Consider the following 22,400-nt stretch of genomic DNA (forward strand, 5'->3'; position numbering starts at 1 on the left):
CGATAAGTTTTAAAAAAAATAAAAAAATAAATGAAAAAAATCAAAATTCAAAAATTTCATAATTATAAATTTTCATGCCCATATTTGGAATCAGCATGCAAAATGCATTAAAATGAGTACAAACAAGCCTAGGATTGGTTCAGTGGTTCTTTGGATAGCTCTTGATATTTTCAGAAAATACCTCAAAACTTTTTTATGTTGAAGCCTATGGCTAGCATGCAGAGCATTAAATCGATTCCACCAAACTTGAGATTAGGTATAATAGTACAGAAGCTCTAACTGTGACTTTAAAAAAACCGGCAAACTTAAATTTTTACTTCGGACCAAGTAAATTTCAATCCATGCCAAATTGCTCTATTTCGCAAGAAAATATCGCATCTATTTTTTGAAACAATTTAGTTTTTGCAACGGTTTCCACCTCTACATCATCAGAATATCAAGCTACCAATATGTGTTTTCTTAACTGGTTTGTTGCTGGTATATCTGTATCCTTGGTATTGATAATGATACGCATTGGGTCTTGACTTGTATAAAGAGTTTCCATCATCACCACACTGCCTGGGATTTACCAACTAAGTTACACTCAATATTGCGCCTTGATAGGTTTGAAAACAGTCATCTTCTCGTGTTCAAGCTCAAAATGTCGTCAACGCGGAGTTCATTCCCTGAGTTCACTGCAGTTTTCGGGGTTTTCTCTTGCTTATGGCCAATGTCTCCTTTCTGGATTTGCGCCTTTATCATTTTGTAGTTATTTTGTTTCGCTCTGTTTTTTGTTATCTGTTAATTTCTTCTTCAATATCTCTTACTTTCTTCTTCCAAGCAACATCTCATCACGTTTTCCTTCTTTATTTCATTTCTCCCTTTCCTTATCTTTTTTTCTTCTCGCTCAGACTTTCCTGTATTCCTCTTTCATTGAAAAAATTCTAAACTTAAACCACCTATAACTCCTCTTCATCTTTCCTTATATACCATCGTCTAATTCTTTCCTTCTCCCGAGTTATTTTGCTTTATTCCTAGCTGTTACCATCCATTTTCGAATTGTCTCTCCTTTCTTCATGTTTAGCAACTATTTTAAACTGTTGCGATTTGGTAGTTCACAGCATCTTGCGAATGGTAGTGAGCTTTGGCAAAAATTGCATCATTTCATAGCGAGCGTGTAGAAGAATTCAAATATCACAGATATACTTTTGTAGGTCCCGTGGTTCTTGAGTTACGTTGTAAAGAGGGCTTAAACAAAAACACTTTTGTAAAACGTACATAACTCATTCACTACAATAAATCAAGCAAGTTTTCAAAGTATATGATTTGTAGGATGAACTTTTGCAAAACATCAAAGTGTTATTTTCCAGTATAATATATTGATTTAGATAAAGAAAGTCGATTTTTTTGGCTGCTTTGACTAACAATACCGGGTCTACCCTAAAAGCACAACATTTGAGCCTTTCTGAAGCATTAGCCTATACTTGTAAGTTGTAGCTCCTCATATCACGTTTTCAGAACAACGAACTCTTGGAGTCCCGGCTTGGAGCTTCTTGGCTTGTGAATCGTGGGAATATGATTAAGGGCCGATTCCTTAAATACCTCAAAAATTCACTGACCTTTGATACGCTTATTATTGAATAATTAGTATAATTATATTTGTTTAATGTGTGTGGGTTTTATTGGTCTTTTCAAAATCGGCGACACCTTTTCAAAATGTTCACAGAAAAACGGATACTCCTGAAACCAATATTATCATAATTATTGACCATCATTTGAATGAAATAAAAAGATGTGATTTTTCGGACAACTCATGATGATGACCATAACGGTTGTGAATCACTATTTGTCAGACATTACTTTCAAAACATTGCTACATTACTTTTGTCTTTTGTTTGAAATAAAGTTGCTCGGCGGAGGTTGCTCAAAGGAGTAATCAAGAATCTGTTTATTTTCAATGCGATGTTTTCAATAGATTTCTATACTCGTCTCTTGCAGGTTTATAAAGAATAAGCAAAGCAAATAATAGGCCGAAATGTTTTCAAAATATTGTTGTTTCAATTGATTTTGATAAACAGAGACTCACAATAGGTGAGGTTAATTTGGTGTTAAGGCGTCGTCGGTCACCCACCTTTGCACAGTAGTTTTTGTGGGACATGAGAGCACACCAGACACAGCAAATTGCATTCTGAATACGAGGAATAGACTTCTGATATCAAATGATTTTTTGACATTCGCAGTATAATACAAATTTTATGGCAAATTATTAAAAATTTATATTTTTGACATTTAACAATCCTCGAAGTAAACTCTATAAATCTAATATGTACTTAAAGTATATGTAGCTGGGATGAAAAGCCGTCCATCATATGAACATTTTGACCTTTCGTATTGAAGATATACATTTTCCCCAAAAAGACCTAACATTTTAGGTGGTTTTGGGAAAAAATGTATTATCTTCAATACGAAGGGTCAAAATTTTCAAATGATGGACGGCTTTTCATCCCAGCTACATACTTTAATTTAAGCACATGTTATTAGATTGACATAATTTACTTTGAGGACTGTTAAATGTCAAAAATATCAATTTTAATAGGCCTACTTTGCCATAAAATTTGTATTAGATTGCGAATTTCAAAAAATCTAAATTATTTGATATCAGAAAGACATTCTTCGTATTCAAAATGCAATTTGATATGTCTGATGTGCTCTCAGGTCCCACAAAAAATACGTGAAAACGTCTCTATCCGTGCCCGTAACCATTGTGCCACTTTGCTGCATGCAATATATCAAAGAGAATCTCTTCTCTTTTTTTGGGGGGGGGGGGGTACAAGATCACAGGACCGTGGAGTGCAAATGACGTCATCTATACTTACTTTTTAACATAACTTTTCCAAACACTGTGGAATCTCTGTCCAACGTGCTACAGTTCCATCGATTATTTTGGAATTGATATTGACATTCGTCGACTCCTATTCTGACGCCTCTTCCGATGCTAACCATAACGTCGGGATACGTCCGACATAGCTGCCTCTGTCTGCCTACGAGACCAGGGATGTTGTCGCATAGAATACGTGTTCCTACTGCACTAAGTTGACTTATAAACCTGAAAATACGATTGTTAAAAACGGACGAATGTCAAAATAATAATAAATTGATAACGAAGTGTACAGGTCATATGTTCAACATTGAGAGAAATTAATATAAACCTGTTGTGTGTGGGGTGACACACGTCCTCCCTATAAAGTTTTTCCATGGGAGGGTACGTCCCCTAAAAATCCTAATAAAAGAAAAAAATAAAGCAGTGTAATTGCCCTATGTATCTTCATTTTTAGCCCGAATAACACCGTGTTTTGGGGCAGCAGGGTAAGATCATGCACAATTTTGGCACATCAAATAGCAAAATTCACCTTGAGCCTAAAATAGTCTGAAATTGAAATTTATTCGGGCGCTTTGCGCGCAAATGTCCCAGTAAAACCGAAACAAAATATGCTTCCCCATTTGAGAGTTTTGATTAGTGCGTGTTTGCCGAATAAGAACTAATTTCATTTTGAGAGGAAACCCCGAACCTGGAAAACGCACACTATATTAGCCTACATGTACAATGATAATCGCTTCGTTGTATGCAGTACACGGGGACGGGGTGTACATGGGGGTGTGCATGTGTGTGTTGTTAATCTTCGAGTTTCAATTTCCGAGTTTCGAGTTTCCCCCTATTTAAGGACTGATTTTATTACCCCCCCTTTTTAGGACCCAATTTTTTTTATCCCCCTATATTTTCCAAGCACCCACCAAAGTATTGAACAATCCCTAAAACAATATATTTGGAGCGTTTTCATTCCAATAATGTTCCAGCACTTTAACATGTTTAAGGTCACGTCCTCATACTATTTCAGAATAAACACTAGACGGTTCGCTCTGACACATCAGTCTCCATTTTCCAACTTTCGTCTCGACATGAGTGTCCCATGGCAAGAGCAAAAGTACAAAATCTTGTTCAATAAAAGCAAGATTGACCAAACTCAAAAATGAACGTTTTTTTTTCAATTTTCGAGTTTACTCGAAGTTGTAAAAATTGACCATTTTCGAATTCGTTTATTACTCAAAGAATATGGCTTAAAATTGTTCGAAATACTTTGTTTTATTTGATACAATCCTGTTCCTGACCATTTAAGCCATTTTCTTTGTCTTTTACTAAGAAACGAAACTCGACAATGGTAAATTACACCGTTTTAAGAGGATCACTTTTTGGTCTTAATTTTCATTTAAATTACAATGTAGAAAGGGATGAAATCAGAACTCGACCGGCGTTTGGCCGCCGGTTCTGTCGGTTTCCAATAGATAGAAACCGGACGGAACCGGCGCTCAACTGACGGTCGAGTTTTGACTACATCCCTAAGTTCAATACGTGTTGTGAACAAAGTTTATCAGTATCGTGTCTCAACGCGAACAGCTAACTTCATCTGTATATCGGATACAATAATGTGTTTGTTGTTCTAATGCATGCATGCGTGACCTATCCAGACAGTTTTCACTCTTGAGTTTAAGGTTGCACCCACTTCCATGTAAATACCGGGTGTACCGCGGATATAGGTCTGATATAGAGGTCAAAAAAGATAATCACCACATGCACCATGCTTTTGCCAAAGTCCTTGAAAGTATAAGTGCATGCAAGTTCACACTGACAGCAGCAATATCGCTGGGGTTCTATTTTGGATGGTATTTATGGGTAACTGGGAGTCTCATATACTCATTACAAGTGTTTCAAAATCAGGATCTCGCGGATGTGAGATGAAATTAATATAGGGTTAAATATGAAATTGAAATGAAAAATGGGAACCAGTCATTTTGACACGCAAGATCAACCTAGCTTCTCTTTTGATGTTCATTGATGTATGTAGACCACGACCTTCAACACATACATTTCGGATGGCTATTGTGGCATAACACTAAGGGTAGTTCCTGATACTTTTAGTAGATGCAAAAATACATTAGAATGAAACTGGAAGCTACACATGAAAAAACATTACAATCCTTTCCTGGCGTATATGAGTATATTCTGTATAAGTAGGTCTATCTGTAAGATATGTCATGGCTTGGTCTGGCTGAAAAACTCAAATTTCGCATCACTGGCATGTATATAGCACGTGGTGCATTCTGGGATGCCGTGAAAATCTTCTTTGGATAGAGGCACGATAACATGGTCCAAGTATAACACATTGAAAATTCTTTAAGGTGGTACTATCCCCTGATCAATGTGACTAATTTTGCATTTTTCTCAAAAAATAACTACACACTGGTAACAAAAGTTATGTATATCATAGGGGCAAGGAATCCAATTACTTCACTGTAATTTCAGTGATTCAAGACAAGCGTTTATTCATTTCATTTAAGAAATGAGGTAGGCCTACATTCTAGCGGTACCTCTTTTCTTATCATTAATAACGTACCGCTTGTCTTGAGTGACTGACATTTCAGTGTAGTAACTGAATTCCTTACCCCTATAATGTACATAACTTTTGTTATCAGTGTGTTATTATTTTTGGAGAAAAATGCAAAAATAGTCACAAATTTATCAAGGGGTGTAGTACCACCTTAACTCTCTTCACGCGGGTGTCGACTGCAGACGACATGTTTCAAAATTTTTTTAAAATTCAAAAATTTCAGAACTGTTAATTTTCATGACCATATTTGGAATCACCATGAAAAATGCATTAAAATGAGTACAAACAAGCCCAGTATTGGTTCAGTAGTTCTTAAGATAGCTCTTGATATTTTGAGGAAATGTTTCAAAGCTGGAACTTTTTCCGTATTCATAGCACAAATAAATCTTATTTACCATATTGGTCGTGCAAACACTGGACCCGAGCAGACAGATGTATCTGTCACTCACTCAACGTGTTCTTATTTGGACTTTGAACGTATTTTGTCGAGTGACTAATTATTTAAGCTTCTTATAATATGTACATAATGCATCATATTAACAAATATTATCAAATTGATTAATTCTCTTTCACGTTTGCATAGATATGTTGCCATTTCTGCAACTTATGAACTTGTTGGTCAGACAAGCATCCAAGCAAAGTCATACTTGGTGAATTAAACTCCTTTAACGTTCGAGAAATCCTTTAAAAAATTAGAATAATTAAATTAATTCTTGACGCTAAACATTTGAAAGTCTGTAAAGCTCAATTTGATGCTTAAGGGGGTACTACACCCCTGGCCAATTCTGTGCCTATTTTTGCACATATTACCAGCAAACACAAAACGTTTTTAAAACATTTTATATTTTGAGTTTTGGTTTTATATGAAAACACACTACAACAACTTTTTTTAAATGTCGTCAAAAGTTATTTTAAATGTGTTTTTGCAAACATTTTTGCCAAATATTTTGTACAAACTTAAATAACATGTTAAAATATTTGCAGTAAGTTATCAAACAATGTTTTTGAATGTTAATATGAAAACGATACCTTTATGTAACTCGACATTTAAACGTTTTCTGGCAACCTTTTCTAACCTTCTAACCGAATAATGTCGAAAACGTTTTTTGTTTGCTGTGAAGGACAATTCATATAAGTAACACACACTTCAGTGAGGTTTCCATATTGTACTGTACAGGGCGTATCAAAATAAAGTATACAGTTTGAAAAATGCCACTAGATTAAGTATGAGTTATTTGGTCAAAATAATTTAGTTGACAGCTGAATCAAAATCTTTTACTCCCACAACTGTAAAGTCACTGGCTTGTGACCATTAACAAGGACTCATGGCTATTTTTGTGAGCCGAGTAAAAATGCAGTTGCGCGAAGTCAAAAATCAAAAGAACATGAAAATCACATGTTTAACCACTTTCTTTGCAGCAACAGTCTTATCTTCCACATGACCACCTGGGCATGACCACCATTCCTCTGTATGCAGATATTAGCTTTCCTCAACATGGTATTCACACCACGTCGTACTATGAAAGACGTCCTGCCTGGGGATGTCAACTTTTGCAATTTATGTGTCTGGAGTTAATCAAAGTCTGCAGGAGGATTTGTGAAAACCTTTGATTTCAGATAGTCCCACAAGAAGAAATCCAGAGGTGTACGATCCCGGGGTAAAATCAGGAGATCTTATAGGGCCATTCCAATTGGTGCTTCAAAACAAACACACACGTGCCAAACAATTCTGCAAGTCGTTTTGTCAATTACTGTAAAGAAAGTCGTGAAACTGTGATTTTCATGTATTTCGCGCAACTGCGTTTGTACACGGCTCACAAAATCACACGCCGGTGATTTTACAGCTGTGGGAGGACAAGATTCATCTCAACCAAATTATTTTGACCTCATACTTTTTAATCTAGTGGCATTTTTCAAACTGTATACTTTATTTTGATACACCCTGTATACTCATTATATTCGTAGGCTCGTGGAACTACTATAGAAGATCCAACACGTCGAAAAACGGCAACGCTTTAAATCTTTTTACTTTACCTCTAGAAACTGTTTTAAAATAATACATGAACCACTGAGGACAACTTAATATACCGAAAATAAAGAGGTTGAGGCATTTTGGCTATATACAGATGACGTGTTGACAGCAAAGATGGTCGCTTTGGTCGTTTTGATGTGGGAGGCCCACATCAGATTGGCGACATGCTATTTGTTGCCGAAAAACGATTTTCACACACCGATTTTTAAGTTGTTTTTGTAGCCTTAATTTCAATTTCAGGTTTCTGGTAGTTCTACATGCAGGATAGGTCAAGAGGAAAGGGCTAGTAAGTTTCAGACCCAAAATTGTTCTTTCTGGTATGAGCGTTTGGGCAGTATTTTTGTGGGACATTGGAGCACCTTACACACATCAGACATATCGAATTGCATTCTGAATACGAAGAATGTCCTCCTGATCATATAATTTAGATTTTTTGAAATTGGCGATATAATACATTTTATGGCAAATGATTAAAAACTTGATATTTTTGATATTTTACAGGTGTTTTGGGGAAAACATCCATATCTTCAATATACGAAAGGTCAAAATATTCAACATGATCGTCGGCTTTTCATCCCAGCTATACACTTTAAGCATTAGATTTACTTCGAAGACTGTTAAATATCAAAAATTTAAAAATATAATGCAAAATTTATCATAAAATTTGTATCATATCGCGAATTTCATCTCCCACAAAAAGTACTGTCCAAACCAGTGGCGTGTCGGGGGGCTTTGGGTGCTGAAGCAGTATTTTTTGTGGGACATGGGAGCACCTCAGACGTATCGAATTGCATTCTGAATACGAAGCATGTCTTTCTGATATCAAATAATTTTCATTTTTGAAATTCACGATATAATACAAATTTTATGACAAATTATTAAAATTTGATATTTTTCAAATTTTTGATATATAACAGTCCTCGAAATAAATTTTATAAATCTAATGATATATTCTTAAAGTGTATGTTACTGGGAGGAAAAGCCGACGATCAATTGAAAATTTTGACCTTTTATATTGAAGATATGGATTTTTTCCCAAAAGACCTATTTTTTGGGTGTTTTGGGGAAAAAATCCATATCTTCAATACGAAAGGTCAAAATTTTCAATTGATCGTCGGCTTTTCATCCCACCTACATACACTTTAAGTATAAATCATCAGATTTATAAAGTTTACTTCAAGTACTGTTAAATATCAAAAATCTCAATTTTTAATGATTTGCCATAAAATGTGTATTACATTGCGAATTAAAAAAATCAAAATTATTTGATATCAGAAGGACATTCTTCGTATTCAGAATGCAATTCGATATGTCTGATGTGCTCTAATGTCCCACAATAAATACTGTCCAAACGTTCATACCCCTTCCTTAAGGGTGGTCTTAACCCTGGAATTATGGAAACTTTCGGGCTTCATAACTGCTAAATTATTAGTCTAAAGAATATAAAAGTATACATTTTAGACTGGAAATGACTTGCTGAATTCATCTGTGAGGTCAATTTGGACCAAAATGCTCATTTTGGAAAAATCTCAAAAACAGGTTTTTGGCCCAAATTTTTCGTGTAACGTAACAAAAAAATTGTTTGGCCAAAAAAAAATTGTTATTAATTTTTGAACGGTTTTTTTAAATTTTTTTTAATTTTGACCAACTTTGAGAAATTTGCACCAAAAATGGTCAAAAATGCAAAATTTTCAAAAAATCATAAAAAGCCTGATTTTCGCCCAAATTTCAAATATTTTTGGTGAAGTTGGTCAAAATTCAAAAAAATGAAAAAACGGTCCCTAGATAGGCCTATTTTTATCTAGTTTTTAAAAATTAGTTTTAAAAACATTTTGGCAAAACAATTTTTTTGTTACGTTGCACGAAAAAATTTGGGCCAAAAACCCCGTTTTTTTGGATTTTCTCCAAAAATGAGCATTTTGGCCCAAATTGGACCTCACAGATGAATTCATCAAGTCATTTCCATTCTAAATATGTATACTTTTATATACATTACACCAACAATTTAGCAGTTATGAGGCCCGAAAGTTTCCATAATTCCAGGGTTCTTAAGTCCCCCGCATAACTCTGAAAGGCCCTTTGAGCCCCCCGCATGCAGGAAAAGATCCTGGACACGCTCATACCAGAGCCCTTAACAGAACCCTGTTCATGTCTAAAATGGTTCTTTCAGTCATTTGCAGAACCTTTTTAGTTATTCGTAGAACATACCCAGCAAACACAAAAACGTTTTAAAAACGTTTTAAATAAGTTATATTTTGGCTTTTGGTTTAGGTAAAAACGTTTTAATAACATTAAAATGTCGGGTTATATAAAGGTCATGATAACGTTTTAAAACGTTTTGTATGAAAAAACACAACAACAATATTTTTAAATGTTTTCAAAAAATGTTATTGTAAACTTTTTTGTAAACATTTTTGCCAAATATTGTGTCAATACTTAAATAACATTATGTTAAAATATTTGCACCCAGCAAACACAGAAATGTTCTTAAAATGTTTTTTACAAAACGTTTTAATAACATTTAAATGTCGGGTTATATAAAGGTCGTGAAAACATTTTAAAAACGTTATTGTAAATATTTTGGGCAAACATTTTTTGCAAAATATTTTTCAACCCCAAAATAACATTCTATTTAGAATGTTTTGTATCAAGTTTTCAAGAATGTTTTTGGAATGTTATCAAAACGTTTTTATACCCTTTATATAACCCGACATTTAAACGTTTTCTGTAAAACATTTTTGTTTGCTGAGCAGTAGATTATCAAAAATGTTTTTAAGGTTATGAAAACGTTTTATACTCTTAATATACCCTTAATATAACCCGACATTTTAACGTTTTCTGACAACCTTTTATAACCTTTTGCGAATGATGTCGAAAACGTTTTGTGTTTGCTGGGTAATTACATGATACAGGATAGATTAAGAACATTTTAGGTTCTACTTGGAACCTTTTTTTCTAGAGCAAAAGGCAAAACATAGAAAACTGCCACCTGTAAAATATTTACAAACTGAGCAATGTCCAAGGTCAGAGGATGATTTAAGTACTACCCACCAACCCACTGGGTTTACTGTGCAGCAGGCGAGCAGTGTGAGTAACATGACACCACTGCTTTGCTATGCTGCATAGAAATGCATGGTTAAATTTGAATTTGTACAGTTATATTTACATAAAAAACGCTGTGAAGATGCTGGTCGATTTCACATTTTATGTTATCTACAGAAGGTGTGATTTATCCTTTAAACACACATCACTTTTGTTCTGAAATCGACCAAGTAATAATGACGCACGCACAATTCTAAAACAACATCTTTTGCACAGAGTTCAATGGGATTTGAAAAGTAAAGTGGCAGTTGAAACTCTAGTGATAACATTTTCGCAGTGCATGATGGGGCTTCCTTAAATCATCCTCTGGTCCAAGGTACTACACACCAAGGATGCATTTTGTTCCCCAAGACCTAAAATTTTCAAATGATGGACGGTGTTTCCTCTCAGCTACATACACTTAAGTACATATTATTCATTAGAGTGATAAAGTTTACTTCGAGGACTGTTAATTGTCAAAAATATCAATTTTTAATCATTTGCCATACAATTTGTATTATATCGCGAAGTTAAAAAAAATCAAAATTATTTGATATCAGAAGAAGGGTATTCAGAATACAATTTGGTGTGTCTGATATGCTCCCAGGTCCCACAAAAAATACTGTGCAAACGCTGCTATCCGAGCCCTTAATTTGATTAAGGTGGCTGTGTACTCTCAGACATGCATGTAGTAAAAGTGCAATAACTTTGTAATTATTCGCGCAAAACATATAAAAGTATACATTTTTATGAAGGCAAGACATCAATAAATCTTAATATAAATACAGATTTGGGGTAAAAACAACAATTTTGAAAGAAAATCACAAAAAGTGAGTTTTTGGCAATATTTGTTAGGTACATCATAACAAAAAATACTCTTTCCAAAATATTTTATTTTGTTTTTTGCTCAATCTTGAGGCTCCATTCCAAAAACGGTTTTTATTTTTTTGATATTGGCCTTATTTTTTGAGATATTGACCATATAAGGCATCAAAATGAACTTTTTAAAATTCACAAACGCTTATTTGCACAAAATGATGCCTAAAATCGGAAATAGACCAAAATATAAAAAAATGAGAAAACCGTTTCTTAAGTCGATCATGCTTTTTATGATGAGCATAATTGCTTACCTATAGATGCTGTATTTATTGACTTATCGTGTACCTTAATCGTCATTTTACCGAGAAAATGAACATTGAAATAAAGGCCGTTGAAGTTTAAAGTGGTCACATTTTGCACTTTGATCGAAGCTCACAGGAGAATGCGGCAGTTCTCGTTTTTCTACCTTACATTACGTGAACATCGGGTAAATCCACAGCCCCTTGAGAAGTTTGGGCGAAATCTATTCATATCTTGATGTTTAAATCCGGGGAAAGAACTTGAAAAAATTCACATTTTATCAGCTAAAACGGAGCCATTTGACCGCTAGGTTTTATGAAATCAGTGCTTCCGCGGTGCTTCCATAAGATGCGCCGCGCATGTAGATAAGCGTTGCGTATGTGTAGCGTATCTGTGCGTTAACAAATTGCGCGTCTACAAAACGCGACGCGTTGTTGCGCGCGTATACCCCGATGGTACAACAAAGATTTTCTTTCCTTTTAAATTGCGGAAACAGTGAAATAGTGAAATAAAATCCATAAAATAGAGTAGTTGGAGTTAACAAATCTGGATTTTCTTTCCTTGTATTTATAAAAAACATAACAAAGTAAATACATTTCAAAAAAGCTCAATTTCGCGAAAGAAACAATGTCTAGAGTACACAGCCGCGTTAAGGGTATAATTAAAGATCAGAGCACGTACAAACTCCTTTGATAAATTGAGGGCATACATTTCACCCATGCAACATATGGTCATTTGAAAAAGTATAAATACACAATCGTACAATGTGTATATCATAATTATTATTGATGAATAAATATGCCAACTAAGACGAAGACAGATGACTTCCGACGACACATACATCATTGTTGCCATAATGATTCTGTTATCTTGTTAAACATTAAAACATGGACTCTCACATCCCTGATTAAAGGGACATTATTAATTTATTATAATACAGAGATTTTGTACAAAATGGTTGATAATCAGAAGAGAAAAACTTGTTTTCGCCGAAAAATAGCTTTTCGAGCGATAAACCAGATTTATTTCGCTCGAGTGAAACCAAGCTTATTAAAAACTTTACTTTTCGAATCGATAAGCTATGTTTTGAAAAACTTGGTTTTTCAATTTAAAAAAAAAAGAGGTTTCTTGGCCGAGAACCCATTTTTTTCTCAAACAACTTTGCTTTTTAAATCGAGAAACTTGGTTTTTCGAATCGAGAAACCACTGAGGCTTATCGGTCGAAAAACCTGGTTTATCATCGAAAAAACAGGGTTCTCTCTTTCACTATGCAGAATACGTACCATATTAGTGCACATCGCTATGTTGAACAAAGGGAAAGTCGTGCGATTTTTTTGTTAAAAGCAATTTCTCAATTGATTTCATTACATTGAAAGGTAAAGATTGAAATAAAACATGTTTCCATTTTTTTAAAGACCGTTTAGTGCCTAAAATCCAAGATGGCCGCCGTGATTGAAAATTTGCCATATTTTACTCATAAATTGCGCTTTAGTAGGGTACAGAATGGAAGTCCCATTCTCGGGTTGAGTACAAGAAGTTTTGAAGGTGTTTCTTTATAGATTTGAGGACGCTGAATAAAATGAGAGGGGTCTGCACCATCGCAAAGTGTGGGGAACTCTTGGTAGAGGCGTTTTTCAAAATGGCCGCCAAAATCCCTTAAAATCACCATTACGTGGTCAGAGAAGCACCCAGCAGCACGATTCTGATGTCTATACCCATGTTTTCAGGGTCAAGGAATCCAATAGAGTCATTTACAACAGCCTTTGACCTATCATTCCAAGATGGCTGCCAAAATTTCAAAATGGCCGCCAGTGAAAATTAATTTGGCTATATCTCGGGTGCAGAAAGTCCTAGAAGTATGATGCTGGTGTCTATACCCATGTTTACAGGGTCTAGAAATCCATTGGTATAATCTAAAACAGCACAGGACCTTAAATTCCAAGATGGCCGCCAAAATTTAAAAATAACCACCACTAAAATGCAGAATTTAGCCTATATCTTATCTTATCAGTGGTTTATACGGCCTTATCCGGGGTTTACGATCCTGGGGCTAAAATACCTTAACCTTAGCATAACGCAGTCTATACCCCATATAAGGTATCTAAACCCCAGATAAGGCGCCGTAACCTCAGATTAGGCCTAAGGGACATAGATTCCAGATAAAGCAGTCCAAACCCCAAATAAGGTGCCTTAACCATAAATAAGGAACATAAACCACAGATAAGGCATCTAAACCCCACGTAAGGTGCCTTAACTCTAGATAAGGATCGTTAACCCCCGATAAGGGTCGTAAACCCCAGATATGGCACCTAAACCCCAGATAGGGCGCCTTAACCCCAGATAAGAGACGTAAACCCCAGATAAGAGACGTAAACCCCAGATAAGGCAGTTTAAACCACAGATAAGGCGCCTTAACACAAGATAAGGAACGTAAACACCAGATAAGGCATCTAAATCCCACATAAGGCATCTAAATCCCACATAAGGCGCCTTAACTTCAGATGAGGGACGTAAACCTAGGATAACACAGTCTAAACCCCAGATAAGGCATTTAAACCCCATAAGGCTCCAAATAAGGGATGTAAACCATCATCATCATCATCAGTCGGCTGCGGAGCAGGCGACTACAAGCTTTCTCCAACTAAAGCGATCTTGGGCAAGCGAAACAATTTTGTTTGGCTGCAGCATTCCTTCAGAATCTCCCAGGAGGTGCTGGACATACTGTAAGTACAGTGTGCGCGGCCGTCCCGGTTTCCTCTTCCCATGTGGTGGAACTTATAAAGCGCATATTCTTTCACAGGCTCGCCATCTTCAAGACGCAGTATATGGCCGAGATATTTGAGTTGATGAATCTTGACTCTGGCAACCAGTGGAGTGGTGTTGGTCAGGTTGTAGATGGTTTCATTTGGAATCCGATCCACACGCTTGATGTTTAACATGACTCTGTAGCAAGATGTTGCAAATGCATTGATCTTGTTTTCCATGTCCTTGGTAATTACACATGACTCGCACCCGTACATAAAGACAGTAACACACGTTGTCTGAAACAGCTTGATTTTTGTTTCGATTGGCAGGGACGGGCCTCTCCAAAGGCGCCCCAGCCTCCAGAAAGCCGCCCAGGCCAGTGCTCCCCTTCTTTTTAGGTCTCCAACACTAGAGCCCATCTTGGAACCCAAATACTGGAAGTCTGTGACATGGTTGATGGTACCACCATAGACTTCAAGTGCTGGTTGGGCGTTACAGTTTGTAGTCATATATTCTGTCTTAGGTGCGCTGATGACAAGGCTTAGATCTGCTGCTGCAGCCGCAGCCCCAGTAAGCTGCGACCGGGCCCGGTCCATGGAAGACCCCAGCAGGGCAACATGATCATCAGCAAAATCCAGGTCATTCAGCATCTTGGCAGGATACCTGCTTGACCGACGTGGGTAGGTAACAATTCCAGCGTCAATTCCAGAATCTGATTTCACCAGAAGGCAGTCCACCAGGACAATGAACAGGAATGGTGCCAACACATCACCCCGAAGCACTCCAGCCGTCACCCGGAAAGGCCCTGAGACACTGCCATCCACCACAACGGCACCACCGGAGCCCCCGCAGAGCACCCGGACGGCATCGACCACAACCCCCGGCACTCCACAACGCCGCAGCACCGAAAACACGACGGACCTGCCGATGGAGCCGAAGGCCCCCCTCGAAGTCCACAAAAGTGACCGCCAAGGGAAGCCGGCATGTAAAAGGGATGTAAAACCCCCAAAAAGGGATGTAAACCATAGATAAGGCAGTCTAAATCTCATATCCATTCTTTAGGCATAAACCCAGATAAACCCAGATAACCCCGGATAAGGGACGTAAACCCCAGATAAGGCGGTCTAAACTCCAGATAAGGCACCTTAACCTCAGATAAGAGATGCAAATATAGGATAATGCAGTCTAAACCCCAAATAAGCTGCCTTAACCCCTGATAAGGGCTGTTAACTGGGGATAACACAGTCTAGACCTCAGATAAGGCATCTAAACGTCTTACGTCTCCAGATAAGGCAGTTTAAAAAACCCAAATACGGCGCCTTAAACACTAGATAAGAAACACAAACCCCATATAAGGCAGTCTAAATACCAGATAAGGCACTTTAACCAAGATAAGTGACCTGAATCTAGGATAATGCAGTCTAAACCCCAGATAAGGTGCCCTAACCCCGATAAGGGACGTGAATCTAGGATAACACAGTCTAAACCCCTAAACCCATTACACTGTTGTCAATGGGAAAATGGCTGATATCGGGTGAAATTTTCTCAAATTTAGAACTCTCACAGTTAATACAATGCAAAAACAGCAGAGCAACACTTAATAAACACTTTAACACTTCATAAACACTTGTTTATACAGTGAAGGTATAGGGGTGTTAATTTATAAACACCAAAACACGTTTAGAAATATGAAGATGTTTATGTTTTTTAACACAAGATAGTGTTTAAAATATGTATTTAAACACTATCTTGTGTTAAAAAGGTACTGTATCTGATATGCCGTCCATCTTTGACCTGGCAAGGGGTCTGGTTATGTAAAACATTGTGCTTTTGGTTCAAAGACATAATTATACACCCCGAAATATTAATTCTTTCTTTGAGTATCTGACACAAGGCTACATTGTTCCAGTGTTTGAAATTTAAATTTTAGCATATTTTGAGAATGATATATAGCTTTTTTTGCATATGTCAGTCAGTTTTATAGGATTTTGGCGGCCATCTTGGATTTTACCACTTCCCACGAAATACAAAAATGGAAACATCTTTTTTCCCATTATTTACCCCCACAAGAGACAAAATCAAGTGAAAGTTTGCTTTTAACACCGAAATCACACGACTCGACATAGTGCTGAGCACTATATAGTCGTCGGCTATCATGGCTAGAGTATAGAGAAACGTATGATGATATTAAAGACCTATTCAGCGATTTGCTCACTATTCGGAGTATATCATAAAAATAATCAAAATTCAGATTTTTTGCACCTTTGTTAGCATATAAACATTTCATAAAAAGTAACTAACCCCTTAAATAATGGCCATTATTCAAAATGGCCATTATTGTATTACAAATCTGTAAAATGCGTTTGAAGCAGAATTTATTTCTGCACATTTTGACACCTCATTTGATACGATAGCTCAGAAAACATAAAACACCGGTCAATTTAATGTAGTGAGGTCCAGATTTGAAAGTTGCACTTACTTACAAATTTTTACAATACAAAAACACTCAGATATCATTACACAGATTTCCTTCCATTGCACTGAATACAAAATCAATACAATTTACTGCAACTTTCAAATCGTGGGTTACATTGATTTAAATGTACGCTGTGACGTCAATATTTAGTCAATTGCTACAAATGAGATGTCAAAATGTGCAGAAATAAATTCTGCTTCCAACGCATTTTACAGATTTGTAATCCACTCACCCGTTTTTGAATAATGGTCATTATTTAAGGGGGTTAGTTACTTTTTTTGAGATGTTTAGTATAGATGTACCAACATAGCCTGCTACTGCTATGCTAGTGGTTATTTTAAAAGAACAGAATATGACATTTTAGACGTGTATTTGAATGATGTTGCTTAAACTTTCCCCGTTGTTTGATGAGATTTTTATTTCAAAATTACCTAATTACAATTTAAAGCCATAATGTATGTTTTCTGTCAAATTTTAATTTTGTTATTCATTTGCCAAAAATTATTACATCAACTGTCAAACCGAAACAATAAGGTAAAATAAAAGAAAACCACTTATAGCCGCTTGGGGTGTGATGACGAATAAAACCGAAGATCCCCAACTTTATTACAAAAACTCCAAAATTAGTCTTTCACGTGGTATTTTAGATGTCGGGTTATATAAAGCTCATGAAAACGTTTTTAAAACGTTATTGCACAATAATTTGGGCAAACATTTTTGCAAAATATTTTGTAAACGTTTAAATATCATTCTGTTTCAAATGGTTTACATCAAGTTTTCAAAAATATTTTTACAATGTTAATATAAAATGTTGTTATACCCTTTATATAACCCGACATTTGCACGTTGTTGTTGTTGGTTTTGTGTGTGGGTGTGTGTGTGTGTGTGGGGGGGGGGGTGTTTGCTGGGTATGGCTTTAATGACTTGATCTTTCATGAGGGGTACTACACCTGTGGTAAATTGTGTCTATTTTGCATTTTCTCAAAAAATAATAACACACTGGTAACAAAAGTTATGTATATTACTGGGGCAAGGAATCCAATTACTACACTGAAATTTCAGTGACTCAAGACAAGCGGTTCAGTATATATGATAGGAAATGAGGTACGTCCTAGCGGTACCTCATTCCTTATCATAAAAAACGAACCGGTTGTCTTGAGTCACTGAAATTCCAGTGTAGTATTGATTTCTTGCCCTATAATATACATAACTTTTGTTACCACTGTGTTATTAGTTTTTGAGAAAAATGCAAAAATAGACACAATTTATCGAGGTGTAGTACCCCTTAAGTAATGTATATCACAATAATTTTGGCTGGATAAACTTTGGCTGGATCACTGAATGCTGATCTGCATATAGGTTGGTCTTAACCCTGGAATTCTTGACACTTTTGGGCCTCATAACGGCTAAACTGATGATCTAAAGTATATAAAAGTACACATATTATGAATGGAAAAGACTTGACAAAAACAGAGGGAGAAAGTGGTTCGGTAATGATGAATTTGGGCATATGCATAAACCTCTCTCATCGGATGGAGTTGCGTGTGTATAGTGATATGATAAATGATGTTTTCTTATTATGACAAGTCTTCGGGTCATTGCCGAGAATTGTTAAACGATTATATGGATGATGCAGGAGGATTTGTTGAAGAAAATTGTGTTACTATACTAATCAACATGATTTCCATACACCAGGCCTCGGTCTAATTTAGGCTATTTTAGGGTTGTTTGTAATTTACATTTGTTAATGCTATACTATATACCTTAAGGGGGTACTACACCCCTGCCCAATTTTGTGCCTATTTTTGCATTTTTCTCAAAAATTATAGCGCATTGGTGACAAGTAAGATGTATATTATAGGGGCAAGGACTACAACTACTGTACTGGAAATTTTATTTCAACACAGACAACAGTTGTGGAGTTACAGTCAAAATGAGGGAAATCAATATTTGATCAATAAATCAATAACTAGCTACTTGCCTTGAGTTGCTGAATTTTCAGTGCAGTAGTTGTAGTCCTTGCCCTATAATATACATATCTTACTTGTCACCAATGCGCTATAATTTTTTGAGAAAAATGCAAAAATAGGCACAAAATTGGCCAGGGGTGTAGTACCCCCTTAAATCAATTAAAAAGCACACAGGTTCTTTGTCAATATACTCATTTTTATTTTTTTTTAATCTTGAATATAATTGAAAATTGTCTGACAATATAGGGCCTACAATGAATAACTTAAACTGACCACACTTGTGCCTACACTCTTAAAACAAACTTATCAAAATGAATAGATTCCTCTTCAGAGGGGACTTACAAGGTATCTCTTCAATTACAAGGGTTTCTCTTCAAAAATGGTAAATTGAATAATAAGGGGTCAAATGTCAAATAAAAGATTAATACTTGTCAGAAATATAGAAGTATGCTTCTTATGCTTATTTGTTAAATTTCTGACAAGTATTAAGCCTTTATTTGACCTTTGACCCCTCGGTCAATTTACAATTTTTGAAGAGGAATCTTGTAAAATTGAAGAGAAACCTTGTAAGTCCCCCTCTGAAGAGGAATCTATTCATTTTTGTCCAGTGAACATTAAAACCGTTTGCACCCACATCTCATATGCACAGTTTATCCCTTACACACCATGTGTCTTGAATAACTATTGTAATCCACCACCCCTGTGGTTAAGAGACTATGAAATAATTCCTAATATCTCAGACTCATACCCTCGTTTGTATGCCTTTATCTAATCCTGCTCCCCATGACAATTACAATTTAGCACATTTAATCTCCAGTGAGACTGCTCATGTGTAGGAAATTTTTAGCCTTTTTTTATAAAACATGTTTTCAATTGGCTTATAGCAATCACATGCTGACAATACGCATAACTGATTGGTTAAGCAGGTCACCATGATCAGTATAATTAGCTATAATTTTTATTTATTTAGTGATAAGGTGCAATAGGCGATTTACTTCAGAATATAACTACAGCGCACAAAATTAAGCCCATTCTCTAGAGTTAATTGAACACTGTTAGTTAATTGATTGTTTATTGACTCTTGTAATAACCAAGCAATGTGTGTTCAACAAAATAATTTGAGATGTTACCAACATGCAGTGTTCCTGAAACACATTAGGTGATTGCTTCCAAATAATACTTCTTTTAAAAGGAACGGGGTGTCGAATGGGAAATATCATCTGATGGGCTGATACAGTGGACATTTTGATGGAAGTTTGTTTCCTGTTTACAGGTGGCTTAAAAACATGATGATGAGGTTTTTTGAAATTTATTTTCCAGAGTCAAGATGCAAGTATCATTTATGCCTCAATTCATTTATTTATTGTTAAATCAGTGCAGAATAGGTTAGTATCTGTGGGTTAGTATAATAATATTGAAAGTTAGACCAAAGTAGAGTACTATACACCTGATCCGTGAACTTTGTCTTTTTAAAGACAAATTCTTGTTATAAGTTTGTTTTAGGAGTATATCTTTCGTTTGAACAGAAGTGCGTTGCTAACAAATCTGACAAAATAATAGATGCTAAGAGCAATAAGAGAATATTTCGAATCATTAACATTTATCTCTATCATTCCCATCTAAATGTAAATTTATTTTATTTCGAATACATAAAGATCCAACACGGTTATGATCAAATATTCGACACATATTTACACACATAGCTTGATCAAAACCAAGTACCAAGTAATATTAAAGGATTACGATCATATTATATCAGTGATTATAAGCATGTCAAATATTTATGTTACAACCTATTCAGTTTACCAACTTTATTGGATTCGTGTTATTGATTCAAATAGCAAAATCTATCTATTGCTCAAACCAACCCCACCTTTTGGGGATATACAAAGGCGGCATCTTTGTACTACTCCGAATCAAAGAAATAAAAATAATAATAATCCTCATCTTTAGCTATATCGTTTTCTTCGAAGTTCTTCCCATTCTTTCTTAATTTTGTTGATTATATGGTTATAAGTTATTAAAGTTCATAAAATAGATTTTTTACACTTCTTAAAATAGTCACTAATAAAGGTCATAAAAACACAAAATCTAATTCCATGCAAGGATCGGTCGACTGCGCATCCATTTTGACGGTAGCTATATCAAATTACTGTTCTGAATATGGAATCGATATAATTAATTATAAGGGGACAAACCAAAAGTCGTTTTATTAAACGAAAGTCCGTTATACAAAAGGAAGCTGACCCCCTCCTCTCTCCCTCCCAGAAACGTAGGTGTGAATCTGTTGAAAAGTCCAGCCCGAAAGTTGCGATGTTTTGACTATACTGCCAAAACGTGGGTTAAAATTTTTAACCAACAGGATTACCAGGTGAACCACATAATTTAAACTTCTGATGACATGGGTTAAAAAGTTTAAACTTGTTGGTTAAAATTTTAACAGTTGTGTGGTTCACCTGGTAATCCTGATTATCCTGTTGGTTAACAATTTTAACCCATGTTTTGGCATTATTATGTTTTGATGGATCCAAGTGTGTGAAAATATTGGACCAAAAACATAATAATGATAAAATTGGATGCTTTATACGCCCAATATTTATTGGTCTCGCTATGAGTTGTAAAATATTGGACTCGACTACGACTCGTCCAATAAATATGGGCTCAACCAATCCAATTTTATATCAGTGACAGGGCCTAGTTTTTACTACAAACGTAATCGGACTTTTTGACCTCCTTCCCTAACTCGTTTATACACTGTTAAAACAACCCGTAAAACACATGTTAAAAATGGAACCAACACGGATTATCAGGTTAAATTTTTAACCAACAAGGGGGAATTGAAACTTAAAAAGTTGAAACTTGTTGGTTAAAATTTTAACTAACAATATAGTGTGGTTCACATGCATGGTCATGATGGTTGGTTAAAATTTACCCATGGACATTAGTGCCAATCCGGGCTTATCCGGCTTGAAAGGTGTGTCGTGTGTGTGTGGGTGGGGGTGTGTGTGTGTGTGGGGGGGGGCAATCGACCGAAAGTGTCAAAAAGTGGCTGAAAAGAACAAAAATGGGTTATTTTGCCGAAAGGTGTGTGTGTGTGTGGGGGGGCACGTCCCCGGGTCAATCTTTAAAAGTGCATGTACATGTAGGATATCATCGGTTTGTTCCCTATGATGAAACTTTGACAGTGCGATATATTACACGCGGGTTTGTTTAGTAGTTTGACAGATAATTTGATGACGCAGTATTAATAGTACACACTCATGAATGTATTCATGGTGTTGGGAACGAAAACTCATACTCGACGGCTTGAGCTCAAATCAATGATTGTTGAATGAAAGTTATTGAACTTTGCCACAGAAAAGATGTTTTTCTCATCTTCTCTGGTTTGGAGATGAAACCGTTTTTGCTAGCTTTTGCTAATGGTGGAAATCGCAGTACTATATTTAATCTTATTGTAGATCTTCTTTCTCCTGAAGATAGCAGAAGTCGAATCTGAGCAGAAGTATCCCCGTGTCTAGAAGTTGTTGATTCGGAAGGTAGTATACCGGGGTAGT

General features: G+C 35.9%; 1 protein-coding gene across 1 annotated transcript in view; it reads right to left on the reverse strand.

Annotated features, from left to right (window-relative positions):
• The window catches only part of LOC140159250 (protein Wnt-2b-A-like), a 39,769-nt gene that overhangs the window by 15,511 nt on the left and 1,858 nt on the right, over positions 1-22,400 (reverse strand). The window contains exon 2 of the mRNA XM_072182658.1: positions 2,856-3,085. Within this exon, the coding sequence (XP_072038759.1) occupies positions 2,856-3,085 (230 nt within the window). The remainder of the gene's footprint in view (positions 1-2,855; positions 3,086-22,400) is intronic.

The sequence above is a fragment of the Amphiura filiformis genome, chromosome 8 (assembly GCF_039555335.1).
Source record: "Amphiura filiformis chromosome 8, Afil_fr2py, whole genome shotgun sequence".
NCBI classification, from domain to species: Eukaryota; Metazoa; Echinodermata; class Ophiuroidea; order Amphilepidida; family Amphiuridae; genus Amphiura; species Amphiura filiformis.